Source organism: Haemaphysalis longicornis, unplaced genomic scaffold (assembly GCF_048455015.1).
Source record: "Haemaphysalis longicornis isolate Haplotype H1 unplaced genomic scaffold, Haemaphysalis longicornis Haplotype H1 scaffold_1, whole genome shotgun sequence".
NCBI lineage: Eukaryota > Metazoa > Arthropoda > Arachnida > Ixodida > Ixodidae > Haemaphysalis > Haemaphysalis longicornis.
This window is the reverse complement of record NW_027526203.1, coordinates 40,825,305-40,840,613: the sequence shown is the minus strand read 5'-3', so window position 1 is coordinate 40,840,613 and position 15,309 is coordinate 40,825,305. Positions and strand designations below refer to the sequence as shown.

At 46.7% G+C, this 15,309-nt stretch overlaps 1 protein-coding gene across 1 annotated transcript in view; it reads left to right on the top strand.

Annotated features, from left to right (window-relative positions):
- Positions 1-15,309, top strand: part of LOC144176020 (tachykinin-like peptides receptor 86C) — an 833,985-nt gene that overhangs the window by 683,485 nt on the left and 135,191 nt on the right. The window contains exon 11 of the mRNA XM_077705128.1: positions 13,339-13,535. Coding sequence (XP_077561254.1) covers positions 13,339-13,535 — 197 coding nt within the window. The remainder of the gene's footprint in view (positions 1-13,338; positions 13,536-15,309) is intronic.

Below are 15,309 nucleotides of genomic sequence, written 5' to 3'. Positions count from 1 at the left end.
GCATTGCTTTACATGTTTTGAAAGAATTTCTCGTTCATTTTTGTTTCTTTTAACCCTGTTTCAGAATCCTGCTTAAGGCATTTCCTCTGTTATTTTTTTTAAGAACCAGGAAGGGTGCTCATCCTCGGTTCTTGCTGAAGCAGCAGTATCCATACTTCACACGTGAGGTCTGAGCACACAGTAATTATGGTATGAAACATTCTACCAGTATAAGCTTGCTTTGTAGAGGTCATTGTAGATGTCAAAGCTCTTGACAGTGTAGTCCAATGTCAGGTGTAACGCGCAATGTCTACAACTTGTAAAAATTAATTTTGTGGGTATAATGTTTGAGATTATTTTAAAATGCACGTAAACTACTATTAAGGATCGCCGTCTAAATTGGCAGCCATTTTTATGGTGGATACAGAAAGTGAAAATTCGCATGTGTAGAGATTTTAGCGCATCTAAACGTCCCAAATTTGCTAAAGCTAATACAGAGCCCTCCCTGTGGTGCACTTCACATCCCATGTGCAGTTTTGCGTAAAAACAGCTAAACAAATGATCGATTTAAACTTATTTTATTGTTTTTAAATGCAAATATTCTAAGTTTAAGCTGCCATATTTAGAATAAAATATTTTGTAACAATTATATAGCTACCAAAGGTTTACAGAAAAGCTTTTTGCTTTTGGTTATGCAGCTTCTTATCAAAAGAAAAATGTTGTTAAGAAAGGCAGAAGAAACCCAAATATGGAAATTAGCAAACCCTAAAGCTGGGGATAGACTGAATGTTTTGTACAGCATCTTTTGCTGATTTCAGTTCTAGTCAACTCTAAAAAAGTCTGTTGACGTAGAATGCTTGCCGTGAGGCACCTCGTAATACTAGCCAAAACTAATGGGCCCTGGCTGTTGGCTTTCGTTTGCAACAGTGACAAATGATCCCACATCCACCGGCAGGGACATAATGCAAGGCACCAAGTACAAGCTAGCCTTATGATAAAATAATGTTTTAGGAACAATGACATTACATTTCAACTATGGGCTTCACAACGGAACTTGTATGCATTGTTCTGTGATGTTTGCAGTTCTTGTTATTGGTATGTGGGGTCATTTAGTCTAAATGTAAGCTTATAAAACTCCATATACCACCAAACCTTGCAAGTGATGTACCATATGAATATTTTTTTCGTAAAGCAAAAAGAATAATGCAAAATAAAATAAATGGCTTGTGTACCCAACTCTTATGAGTAGATTATGAGCCGCAGTACGGAGGGAACTATATTATGAGCCGCAGTACGGAGGAAACTATACATTTTGCATTTGTCTTCCTTCATATTGAACTTTCCTGCTCAGCTCAAGAATAAGGCACTAAACATTGCAGGTAGCTACCGTGATTGGAAGTTTGATGTAATACTGGGAAGCCAAGGGTTTTGTTGTTCAAGGAAGTTTTGTGTGGTTGAAGTGTTGCACGCCTAATTGCTTTCACTGCACAGCATGGTTATGCTGTGCAGTGAAGTTCGAAGGATGTGTACTGCAGTTCGGCAAAGTGAGCATATAATTTGTTTTTTACGAAGTTTTGAATAATCAACTACCTGTAAAGTTATAACTCTGTACTGAGATGTGGCTCCTGACTCTTTAAATTGATCTTTTAACAATCGGTGACACAAGTTCAAGCAAATTCTCAGCTGACGTTGAGCTTCAATGGAATGTCTCACAGAACCGAGCTTGGAAAGCACGAATGTTTCATACCATAACCGTGTGTCATATTGTGCAATATGTGGTTTCACACCTGCTGCGCCATTTGTGAACCGAGGATGACGCACCCTTTTTGTACCCTTTTAGGTGGGTGCTTTTGCAGCAGATGCTCCTACAGATTGGGGTGCTAGGTAGCACCCTAGGATACTTCTAGGCCTAAAAGGGTGTTATAAGCCACCCGTCTTCTGGGGTGCTTCACAAAGGGTGCTCCTGCGGCGACAGAACCCAAGCACCCTAAAGGGTGTAAAATATTCAGTGTTTAGGGTGCTCCTGCGGCGACAAGCTGAAGCACCCTTCTGGGCGTAAAAATATTTAATGTGAACAATCAATAACATGTGCCCGAACAGTCTCAATAGCTAGCGTCTTTCTGGGCTGAGAAAATGCTACGCACCCTTCTGGGTTTTTTTCTTTTCATTTGTTTTTATCCGGCTCCAATAAGCCTTTTGCTCGCGAACTCACTAAACCATGTTAAAATTAAACCATGTCTAAAAATCAGTTCAAAAATTTGCGCTCGTCGCCCAGAGTCAAATTACACAGAAAGAAGCTACAGGGACACTAGCCTTGAAAATCTGGAGCGCTTTTGTCCAATGGAAATGTATAAAGAGAAGAGAAGAGCAGTGCAATGCGACGGCGAAAAGTCATTAAGGGAGCGAAACGAGCACCCCTACGCCGCTCCGCCCTTGACGGCGCCCATGCAAATGCTACCTCCGTGCGACGTGGGCGGAATGCATTGCGTCCCCGCGGTGGCTGCGGCGAGCCCGCGCTCTTTGTCAGGGGGCTCACTTCTGTATACAGCTGCGGCCGAGCGGTTCCGGGGTGGGACACAATTAAGATCCAGGATCCGAGCGCGATGGTAGCCGCTTTGCATCAGTACTTCGTCGACATCCACCGAGGCGGCAATGAAGACCTGGTGGCTGAGAATATTTCCGCGAGCGCCTCGAAATGAACGCACAGCTTGGGTCTGCGTGCAATTTCAATATACCGCTGATTCGTCTATAATTATACGGAGGCTGCAGCTAACTGCAAATGGTCCACAAGGACTCGCATGGGCCATGAAACGATTACACAATCACTCGGCTATGACGAGGGGCTAGCCGAGAATGTCTGCACGCTCCCAAGCACTCGCTATATTAGAGCGGCCAAACAGTGAAGCCAGTGATAGTAAATGGTCTTCAACTTGGTGAAACAAAAAAAAATTTCTTAAAGTGAAATGGTACACAAACAGCGGCTGGACCGCCAATTGTTATAGGCATGCGAGCTGAAACTGGTCTGCATGCCGCAAAGAAACAAGCAACCGGGTGGTGCTTAACGTGGACACAAACTTCGTGTTTATTCGTTGCAGGAGTTTACTTTTAAGACATAAAAAGGAATAGCCAGCAATACAAACACGAATGCTTTATAGGGGAACAAAACGCCTTTGCTGTTTCTGACGGCGAGGTTGAACAAAATTTCCGAAATTCCCTCTTTGTTTATTCCTGTTCACTGCAAACCAGGGGCAGTTCTGCTGCATGACATCCTACTGATGAGAAAGCCAGACGGTTCAGGGGCGGCAATGACGGCGCACAGCCATGCGCGGGCGAACGTTTACCGGCTCAACGACCCAATCAGCAGTGTAAAGCAGGTTTGTTTGAGCACCTCTATGCAATGCAACAGAATTTTCAGAATTTTACTTGCGCGTCCCTTTAAGAGACTTTGTGGGGCAAAATTGAAGCTTCCGTGAATCATTGTAGCATAGTGAAAACAAAGTGTAGGATACAAATGCAGGGCTGCATTGGAATCCTGCACTTTATCTTCCATTGCGCCCGGTGTTGCTTTCCTTGCTAGTTGTTGCTCGCAGGCATTGAGACGATTATGATGGAAATGACGATGATTACGCAATTTCAGCGCACTATTTTCCGGTTTCACGCAAGTGGACCTGGGTTTTTGACCTGCATTCAGCTTTGGCGAGCGGGACAGGCCGGCTGCAGCTGCCTATCGTGCGCGCAATCAGTGATATGGCGCCGCCGCTCGCCGTTGCCGCGTCAAGCCGCGAGCGGTGGCAGGTGACTGTGAACGGGGCCGCACGGCTGGCGTGCGCGAGGAGCGTTTGCATGCACAGAAAGATTTCATGTCTTTCAGCTCCAACCCCAACCCCCTAGTATGCCCCGAGGGCGGCTTGGGTTCTAACTGCGCGTGAGGAATACGGTGCCGCGAGCCACTTGATGCACCCACGCGGTCAAGGGTCGCCGTAGTAGCCCGCGCTTTTCATACAAAGTACGGCACAGATTGGAACCACACGCCGATAAGTCCATCGCAAAGATTGCGACAATTGCAAGCTGCCAGAACGACCGTCTCAACCGCAGAGACTCTGATTGGCCTCACCATTTTATAAAGTGGGAGGTTTCGATGGAACTCGCCAATAACGACTGCAGTGTCAAAGCCGCTGTAAAGGCCTGAAGGTGTTTGTATATAGCCCATGCACTGGGCTGGATGTAAAAATTTGAGCGCCGAACCAATTTTATGTAGCGGATTATCCGGCAGACTTGTTTTGGTTTCCTTGGATTTCGTGCATTCACAGAACATGTCCGGGGACACGCAGCACTCCTTACGGATTGTGAATGCGATAACATGAATGTCCATTCGGACGCCTCTCCCACTTTACAACCGCCTCGCAAAATTGTCGAAGGGCTTTGTAAAGGTGCGTCACTTTCCGATCCACCTGAGCTGTCAGAAGGGCTTCGACCTGCCTCCTACGCGTTGCGCCAGTGTTCGTTCCTACGGCCATGCAGTGAGACGACGTTGATGAATGTTGCTGCTTTGTGCGTTCATTTGGCTGCGCTCTCCCACCCCATTCCGCTGCGCTGTACTGACGTGGATGGCCACCCTGGCTACTCTGACCTCAAGCTCGCGTTATGAAACGTTTCCTTCTATGAAAGCCCTCTCTGCCGAACCGATTCCTGTTCGCGGACATCACGAGGATCGGGTTCCCCCTTGAGGAAGCCCCGCCTTGTGCTTTAAAACCTTGTCGCTTCGCCCTTTCGTTCTACCATGATTTATGTTCGCGGACACTTCCCGACTCGGACAGCCCCGTGGGACCGCATTAAAGTTTATGACACGGTGGCAAGAGGTACCAAGCTTCGCTATAATATTTCGTAGCTATTGTAGTGAGCCCACACTCAAGCGACTGCATTGGTGAATTGACAATCTTTCGAGTTCTATTCCGGGACCCTTTAAGGCTACTTCAGAATCATTAGCATGCGTCAATGCTTCAAACGTGTCAGGGCTTCTATAGCTCAACACAAATGCAGCCACCACGTGGCGTGGATCTAACCCGGGACCTGGCGCTCAAGCCCACTACGCTATACCACCGCAGCTGGTTGTCTGGGAGTGAACTGAAAGACACAACGTGCGTACTTTGAAGCTTCTTTTCGGGCTTCCTCCAGGTAAAGTAAAACTCACCATTTGAGAATCACCTATTCCGGCCATCTCAAATTTGCTTTTCCACCAGTCTGTACGTACAGTGAAAGTTTGACTTTTGCATATTGCTGTATACTGAAAACAGGTTCCTCTTCGTGAACTAAGTGAGGAACGCCCGTATGCGCGTATTTTTTATTGTTTTTTGGAAATGTTTTGACGGGGAGATATTGGGGTTAGATACCAGAAGTTCACAGCTTCTATAAAACATTTCCATACAAGCACGTTTTTCTGGAAACAAACATTGAGAGGTTTAACAGAGTTAACTACTACTACAATGGTGTTACCGAGAAGATTTCCTTGTAACACGGCGCGTGTTAGCTTCGGTGAAAAGGGAATCGTGCGGCCAAAGAGTTCTTTGGCCCCCCGAGCGGCGCTAGCGGCAGAGGGAGCGCGCCATAGAAGGGTAGCGCCGACGAGAGTTTCGAGAGCCGGAACCAGAAGCCAGCCGAGTATCGAAATGCAGTCGCATGGACAAACGTCGCATCGATAAAACTTAATCTTGCGGGAAAGCTAGCTTTTTGGTACATATTAGGCTAGTAGGTGTCTTGAAAAAAGAAAAAAAAAACTCAAATTACCCACTAGCACGGCTGTGTCGTCACGCCGAGTTCCTGTTACGTGTTTGCTTCACTCTCGTCGTCGTTTCCGCCCTGCTCCGCTGGTCATCCCTCTTCGCAGAGTGCAAGTGCACGTCAGTTGACGCAGTGGAGCGATGGGTTTACAGCCACTTGATGTGAATATAGTACGATGGCGAGGAAAATGGGCAGGCACTCCAGAAAACACGGGAAAAGCCTGCCCATCTGAAAAACATGCGCGAACAACCGAGCATAAGTCATTTTCTGCCTGGAAGTGGACCACCTGCCAAAACAAATGGGAAAGCTATATCTACAATATTTTGTCACCATTGGAAGCGATCGCTTGCCCGCCTTTCACTAACCTCTTTCTGAAACTGAACTGTAGCCGCTGCGTGGCAACAGAACCCTCCATTCAACAAAGATAATTCCCTCGCCTTATGAACGGGAATGCTTTGGCTTCTCGTGATCCCTTAGCATTATCCTCGGAAATACAATTGCGCTATTTATAGTAATGCATTAGCGAAAAAAATTAAAACCCACTGTGAAATCTGCTGACCTCTTGTGTCGGCTCCCACGCCAATCGGCCCTCGCACAGGAACGGCAGCTGAACTTCTCCCTCCCCTAGTGGCAGAGAGAAGTTTCCGCGGGTCTCGGAACCTGCTCCTACTTCTGCGCACGGAGTAGCGACAAGACAGAAGGGGAAATGGCTAGCTTAACCTAGTGGCATCTGTCGCGGCAGCCAGGATCAAAATTTTACTGTGCAGCCCCGGAATATGCTAGCGCTGCTATCATTTCGCCTATCACGTGCCGCTACTCTTTCCTTCGCCGTCGCAGCCATAATATACACTTGAGGAAAATCTGGCGCTACTGTCTAGGGGAGCGCGCGCTACAGGGAGCGTTTCGTCATGTATCGAGCGGGCACGTTCCACTTGTCCATGGCATGGCTCATGAACAGTCTGAAAAGTTGGCTCTGACTGCAAAAAACCGACACTATTACGGTAGAAGGTTCATTAAAATTGCTTTGTTATTATAAAATTGACCCCCCGAAAAGATTAATTCGTCGGGGATTATGTAGAAGATTCATGCCCGATGAACAAGAAAAGATGTTACCCTTTTTGGTTGATTTTGCCTTCGAGACAAAAAAAAAAGCCACATGGCTAGCTAGCTAAGCCAAGTAGGCGAGGAACGTCGCTAGCGGCAAAGGCGCCACCCACGGCGGCTCGCGACTGCAGGAACAGATTTCCCTCTAGTATATATTAGTAGGGAACTCTATGGTCGCAGATACGAATCCTTGTAGTCCGCTTTCGTTTTCACCGTGACGTTATCTGGTCGCTTGCCGTGATTCCGCTCAAGACCGCTCACCCAGTGAAAAACGCTCGCTGTGGGGCTTCACTTCGGCCGGTCTGCTTTATAACACCTGTTGCCCAAAGTGCACGAATATACTGCCGCCGGACGCTTGCCTTTCACCGTAGGAAAAGCGAATGCACAAGGGCCGCACTACGACCGGTCTCCTTCCGAACACCAACTGCCACAAGAATACGAATACTCTGTAGCCGGTCGCTTGCCGTGCTTTGGTTGAACATTGCTTCTCGAAGGGAAAACCGATGCTCTGGGGACATGCGTCTGCCGTTCTTTTTCTGAACATCGGTTGCGGAAAGTAAACTGAATATCTGGCGGCCGGGTACCTGCCGTTGTGTGCCTGAACACGGGTGGTCGTAGAAATACCGGAGTGCTGGCGGCCGAATGTGGGCTGCTCAATGTATGATCAGTGGCTGCCAGAACCTGGATGCTGGCAGAGAGCGGCCATAGACTGGCCGGTCTTCGGACACACTTTCTGTGCTGCCTCGGTTGGGTCTTAGGCAGGAGTGCCCCTTAAACAGAGAAATATGACGTTACAACAAAAACCTACATTGATTCTACATTAAGCTCATGAAAGCAGTTTCAGCAGCTTTCATTGCTACCACGACGCATATTGCCTTTGTGCTAGGCCAAAAAGGTAGCAGCATTTTACTTGTTCCACATCATTACAAGAGCTTGCAATTTTCTTGTACTTTTATTCCAAAGGCAATAAAAATGCCTGAACTTTGTCCAGCGCAGAGATATAAATCCAAACATTCAAACTGGCATTTTGAATGTTTGGCGCGCTTTATATCGGACCGGGACGATGCCGTTGTTGACCACGCGGCTCGTCATCTAGGCAGTGGGTCGTCTGTGCAGAGCAGCTGCTGAGTGTGTATCGAGGCCGGTCTGATGTGGAGGGGGGCCGGCAAGGACCGGTGTTGAGGCTTGTTCGGCGGGAAGTACTCTGCCAGGACATAGGGTCCTGAGGTGAGTCAACCGGGATGAAGATTGAAGACGTGACCTAGGTAAGGGCCTTCACGGCAAAAAGACGGTGTACGTCATTGTCGGCGTGATGCTAAGCCCACTGAACAGCCCTGCGTTTACGACGCGTCTTATATCGGGCTGAGGTGAGGCAGTATTTAAATAAAGGGAGTATATGCACAGATCATTTGCAAAAAGAAGATATGCCATATCATATTGTGTGCTATGTTACGTTATCATAAATGCTATTAGATTGGACCATGTGCATTATTTTTAGGCACGTGTGGGCAGTACGGATATTTCGTTTTAACAGCGAAGCTGGTTAGCAAAACGGAATTTCTCGTGTGGGCAGTTAAAACCAAGAAATCGCCGAGTGCGTGCAAGTGAGCGCAGGCCTTGCGGCGAATGCTGGCCAGTTAACAAAATCAAGAAAATGTTGAGCGCTCGTGTGCGCATGCCTCGCCACGACCGCCCAGCAAACCTGGCGCAAGTTTGCCGAACCATGTTTACCCACCTAGGAAGATTGGCCAAGATCGCAGCGACCACCCGGCAGATAAAAAAAAACAAGAAAATGCGGAGCACTCTTGTGTACGCGCCTATCGGCGACCGCCCAGCGTCCTCAGCGCACGTTTGCAAGCCAAACATATCCACGTAGGTGATTCCAATAATTAAGACTTCCAAAAAAATGAAGTCATCACACACTTAAGGCAACAATGATGGAGCAAAGGTCGTTGCGGCAGCGAAGAAGAAAATCGGCTGGAATCGTGGACTTCAACCATCCTGATGGTCATGAAGGTTGCGTAGAGATTGCTACCTTCAAGTTTTACGCGTTACTGTGAACTTCGTTAATCTATTGATTATGTTCAAAATATTCGTGATTGTCATTAGCCTACCTACGTCCACAGCAGGGCAAAGGCCTCTCCCATAGATATCCGATCATCCCCGTCCTGTGTTAACTGTGGCCTATTCAGGCCAGCAAACGTTTTGATCTCATCTGCCCATCTAACTTTCTGTCGCCCTCTGTTACACTTGCCTTCTCTATGGATCCCCTCTGTTACCCTTAATGACCAACGGTTATATTTATTGCCTTCGCATTACATGCCCTGCCCACGCCAATTTCTTCTTAATTTCTGCTAATATGTCCTCAACACGAGTTTGTTCCCTGACCCACTCTACTCTCTTCTTGCCGCGTATCATGTTTCGTTCCATTGCTCGCTGAGTCGTCCTCAACTTAAGTTGAACCCTTTTGGTGAGCCTCCAAGTTTCTGCCCGTAGGTGAGTACCAGTAAGATGTAGCTGTTATACTTTTTCCTCTTCAGGAATAAAGGTAGGCTGCCATTCATTATCTGAGAATGCCTGCCGAATGCACTCTTCCCCAGCCTTATCCTTCTAAATATCTCTGCCCCATGGTTGGGGTCCGGGGTCACAACTTGGCCAAGGTAGATATATTCGCTTTTCATTTCGACTGCCTTGCCACCTACCCCAAACCGCTATGATCTCCTGAGGATGTTAAGCATTACTTTATATTCCTGCATATTAATTTCTAGGCCCAGGATTCTACTCTGCTTGTCCAGTGCGGTAAGCATGCTTTGAAATTCGTCCCCCGAGTTATTTAGCAAAGCAACGTCATCAGCAAATCTGAGGCCAGAGAGGTATTCTCCATTAACCCTTACGCCCACTTGATCCCAATCCAATGTTCTGGATACTTCTTGCAAACATGCTGTGAATAACATTGGAAAGATTGTGTCTCCTTGTCTGACGCCCTTCCTTATACGTATTTTACTGCTCTCCTTATGTAGGACGATAGTAGCTGTGGACCCATGGTAGATATTCGCTAGCATTCTTACGCAATGCGCGTCTACACCCTGATTCCACAACGCCTCAATGACTGCTGAGGCTTCGACAGAGCCAAATTCTTTCTCATAATCTATGAAGGCTATATACAAGGGCTGAGTATACTCTGCGGATTCCTCTATCACCTCATTGATGGTATGAATATGGTCTATCGTTGAATAGCCTTTACGAAACTCTGCTTGTTCATTAGGATGATGTTCACGTTTTCCCGAGACTTCGGTACACTCGCGGTCATTGGGCATTGCGTATACAGGTTTGCCCATTTTTCTAGTGCTATTTCGCCACCGTCCTTTAAGAGGTCTGCTGTCATCTGATCCTCACCGGGTGCTTTGTCATTACATTAAAAAAATTGCAGTGGTATGATACTGATGCGTTTATATTTCTTTATATATAGCTGCACTGCTGATATCTCTGCTGATAACGTGGTAGAGCGTTAGTAATTATTCGATTGGGCAAGCCGCTCTGGAAACTGCGGTTTCCACAGAAATCTGAGCTGTATACCGTCAAAAGATATTTGTCATGCTGTTCAGTGGAGCCGGCTGGTATTATGACAGTATAAGCCCGATATAAAGGGCAAAGCCAATATGCTTTCATTGAAACCATGATTTGATTGATACCGCAGGTATTGAATATTTGAGACAGCAGATTAGCTTGTCGAATACTTCATATGGAGACCTAACTACTACGCATTCGCTTGAAACGGGTGACGTCGAAATCGCTGTTTTTTTCAGAATTGGGGAAGAAAACGATCGTCTAATTATTAATCAGCGTCAAATTATTTAAACTGAATAGCATATCATCGTTAAGCATTTCATTGCGTTTTTCAAATACACCTCACTTTCTTGGAGCCATCTGGGGCTCAGCAGAAGTCTTCAGGTGCCCGTGACTGTAGGGGCCATGCAACCCCATCTGTAGAAGACTCCCCCTGCACCACCTGTTCGGACACCCCTGATAATATAGCCTTCAATTTAACGCCGCAAATAGTGTAAGGACGTGGCACAGAGATGCTTGATCGCATACCTCAAGTGAGACTTTTCAGTACCTCTTTAAAAGATTCGCTGAAAGAGCGCACTCAAGTGTTATGTTTGCCCGTAGAGGCGCTGTCCGAAGATGACCAGTCAAAATAGAAAGTTCTTGCACAGTAGTCCACTGCAGCCTGCCATGAAGTAGTCAGCGCTTCACGCCGCTACTTGCTGTGCCTGGAGGTTGGTTATTGGCTTCTGGGGCATTGTAAGAATTCAAGTGTTTTCGATATGTTCTTAATGTATGCTTCCAAGTAAACCTGAGGCTTATGAATGGAATATGGGCACGCAAGGAAATGGGCGTTTCGACCTAGACTTGGGTGCTTTGAGTATCTGAAACGAGGCGGTGGCGAAAATGCAGCACTGGAGCAGTGAGTCTGCGAAAAACCAACAAGCGCGCGGCCTAATCTTTATTGATGTGCTTCCCGTATGATGTGCTTCCCGTACGGGCTTCTTCAACGTCGTCATCGTAGCGTGGTCTGCAACCACCCGCTGTCGCTGCACACTTGTTGTGGGCAGCTCCGCTTCTTGGCGTCGGTGTTACAAACTCAATAAACAATGGCACAAAAGACGGACAGAAGGAACGTCTTTAGCGCTATTGTTTAGTCGGTATGTACTACCAAGTGTCCCACATCAAGCTCTTGCTACTTCGGCGTTACAAAGCACGTGACAGTGCTGTTCTCCGTACGGTTTCAAAAGCCGCTACAATAATGAACGGCAGCCTGCTGCAGTTTCAGTGTAAAGCCACTGAAAGCTTTTGAGACATCACTCAAAAGCGTTCAGGCCCCCATTTATTTGTGCTTTGTTTGTAAATTATTAAATAGACATTTTATAGCGTCTGCATGTTTAGTACGTTGCACGCATATGCATGGAAAAGTGCGCATTGGTAAGGCCTCTCATAATACCCACAGTGATGGCTTTTGCAATGCGTGGGGGCACTGCTTTCCTTTTCAGGTCTCTACTTAAAGCCGCGTATGGCATACGTTTAATAAGAATTCCCGATAGGTGCGTTATAACACGTTGCCCTGATGTTGGCCTCGCAGGAAAGCAGTGCAGTTTTCTGTGCCTTTGTGGTTCGGGACTTCATTTCTATTGTGAAAGCTGCCAGGCTCAGCACGGCCTCTGTTCTAACCATTAAATTTACATAAGTGACGGCGCTCTCACCGAGAGAGCAACTGCCACGATTATCAAGAGTCAAACACGGGCACCGAAACAAAGAAGGCTTCTAGGGTGACGTCAGGATAACAGAGGCCGAGACGAAGGAACAGTTTCAGTGGCCCAGATGAAAAGACATTAGCCATCGTTATTGTAACCGAGAAATCAGATTGTACATAAAAAAGGCAGAAAGGAACCAATGCTTTCATTACGGCCGTCTTTCTTCTCGCGCTCTCTCAGTCTCAGCACCGTAGACCGTCGGCACGGCACTCTCCTGTAAGTGGGTGATGACTGGTGAAGAAATCGCCACTGCTTTATTGATGTTCTAGCGCGCGCTACAGACAGCTTCATTAGGAAAAGTGCTGCGCTCACAGCGGACTCTGTCCTGAGCAGGCTGCATATATGCAAGTTCACCAAGGGGAATCGCCCACTAAGTGACGCTTTATCACAGGGAGAACATTGCCTGGGATGGTTGTACATTTTTTAAGAGCCGTATACAGAAAATAGCGCTAATAAAAGCGAGAACGAAGCGGGTTAGTCACATACGCAGGACGTCCAACCGGCTTTGTAATCGTCTGAAGTATCAATATGTTGTCCTTGCAACCGCTTGCCAGAAAGGGAAGGGCGCCAAATAACACAGGATTCGTCTCATCTCCAAGCTTCGCTTGTTCCTCCGGTCGCTGTTATTGCCAGCAATGGGCCGTCAACTGTGCTGGCCCCGTAAGCAGGAGGGATGCATCAAAATTGGGGGGGGGGGGGGGTAAATGTGATCAGCCCTCCTTCCTATAAAAAGCTTTGCACTGCAAAAGCTAGACCACCCGCTCCTTCTTCCGATTCTTCAAAAGGTTAATCTGAGTTTAAAGTAAACAGCTGGGTGTGTGCTGGCTTAAACCTCTAATCGCGACAAAATGTGATATCGGCATTTGTCGTAGACGGAACCGGTATGACGAAATGAATCTGGGCTTCTTAAGCAATGGCGGGTAATGAAGAGGGACCTTTGGATGGAATGATATACAGTGGAGATGCGAAAGACAGCACAACTGACTATTTGAGGTTGCAGAAACTCCAAAACGAGGGACATTTTCGGGACATCATTTCAAAAGAGGTTAGTTATTGAAACTTCTCCCAAAAGACAAGAAAGAACCTTCAACTTGGAAGTACTTTGCAATGACTGGTCGATCGAGGACGCAGCTAGGAGGTCACGCCATTGCGCAATTGCTCGCAGGTAGTGAAGATGCTGTTCACCGTGGTACTGCTGTTCGCCGTGTGCTGGCTGCCCTACCACGCGTACTTCCTGTACGTGTCGCACAACCCGCACGTGGCCTACCTCGACCACATCCAGCACGTCTACCTGGCCATGTACTGGCTGGCCATGTCACACGCCATGTGCAACCCCATCGTCTACTACTGCATGAACAAAAGGTATGCGCACCTTCCTCGCCTTGAGCACTTCCAACTCGGTGGACGCCCAAGGCTTCCTTCGGGGCGTCTCCTATGTTGTAAATACCGTTAAACCTGGATGTAACGAAGCTGACAAAAGTTAGCAATTTTTCCTTACATGCAGATTTCTACTAAAAGCTCGCACGAATGAAGCAGAAATGAAGCCAAAACGCTAGACATCAGTGGAGGTGAACTCACGTTAGTGCGAAAGCAGCTGTTCACTTACCCTAGTGCAAAAGAACCGAGGTCACTTACCCCCTCAATAAGAGACGTAACGTAAGTATCACTTTTGCCCTTTGACTATTTTTCGCGCGTTAACGCGTTTCAACTACCACACTTATGCTGAAAGACTGTCTTTTTTCGAACTTGATGCTCGTTACACTGTACAGATAACAACGGTGCCGTATACAGATCTGAAGCCACACATAAGACCAGACTTGCGTAGAACATGGCAAACACACTGAAGTGAACAGACAGACAACAAACTACATGTGATAAAGCCACAATTTGGAAGATAGACAACTGACTCACACAACAGACACACGGAATTCGCCTTGGCTAGGTACATACATGAAACTTACAGAACAATCCGGGACCGCCAGTCATAAATGAGGAAAACGACGATATAGATGGATATGACGATGACTACTACTATCAGAGCGAAAAACGACGGCAGAACAAATAAATATGCCATTTCAAATTTAATGCAGTGCGTGGTGGTGTGTCTTTGAGTGCTATGGCATAGAAAGAAATCCTCCAGCTTCGCTATGCTTCAAGCCTTCCGCTACTTAGTGGATGCTTGGCCTATTTCTTTCCAAGTGTACAAATAATTCATGGCTTAACACAACTGGTTGCTACACCAACACGAGTGCAAAATGAAGCTGAGTTCGTGTTAGACCTGTTCCATGTAAATAACGGCATTCTGCGACGAAATCCCGAAGTGAGATTTTTCAGGGTATATCGGACCACAAAATCACCTGCCTAACTATACAATAAATGTTCCCCCTCAAGCCAGAGAAGAAAAACGTCGTATTCCTGAGTTCACACGTGCTAGTGATGTAGGCATGCTTAATGTGCTCGACAGCTCGTTTCCTGAATTTGTTTCTATGTGCAAATCAAAAGAATATTCGATTGACCACATCTGAGGTTTCTTTAAAGGCCTGGTGTTTGACACTATGACTAAATTTGTACCCTTTAGGAGGAAAGCAGTGAGGCAGGATAATCCGTGAATGAATAAAGAAATCGTACGCATGGGACGAAAACTAAAAAAGCAACGAAAGCAATGTAAGCAGCGCCCAGCAACAGCTGCCTCTGATAGAATGCGCGATTTGCGAATGCAACTGAAAGGCAAAATTAAGACAGCAAAAGAGCATTATCCGCAAGTGCCGTTAAAAGAATTCATGATTTCGTCTCCAGACAGGTTCTGGTGTTATGTCGCACCCGTACGTGTCATGAGTAGAATCTGTTACCTTCCGATGTTGCGCAATGCCCTGATGGCTCATCATTTCTTCGTGCCTTGTTGATTTATTCTTCTTGCGTGGTTGTTATCCTACTGATTCTAGTTCTACAGTTTTTATTCTGGGTCAAAGTGTTGTACCCGTAAAGTGTATTTTTATGCTTGTATGATATCCCGTTTTTCTCTCTCTCTGTGTTGTATCGCCCTCACCTGCTCAATGCCTGGCATCCAGGCTAGCAGTAACCTGTAAATAAATAACTAAATAATAATAAATAATTAAAATCTCGGAGCTGCAAATTC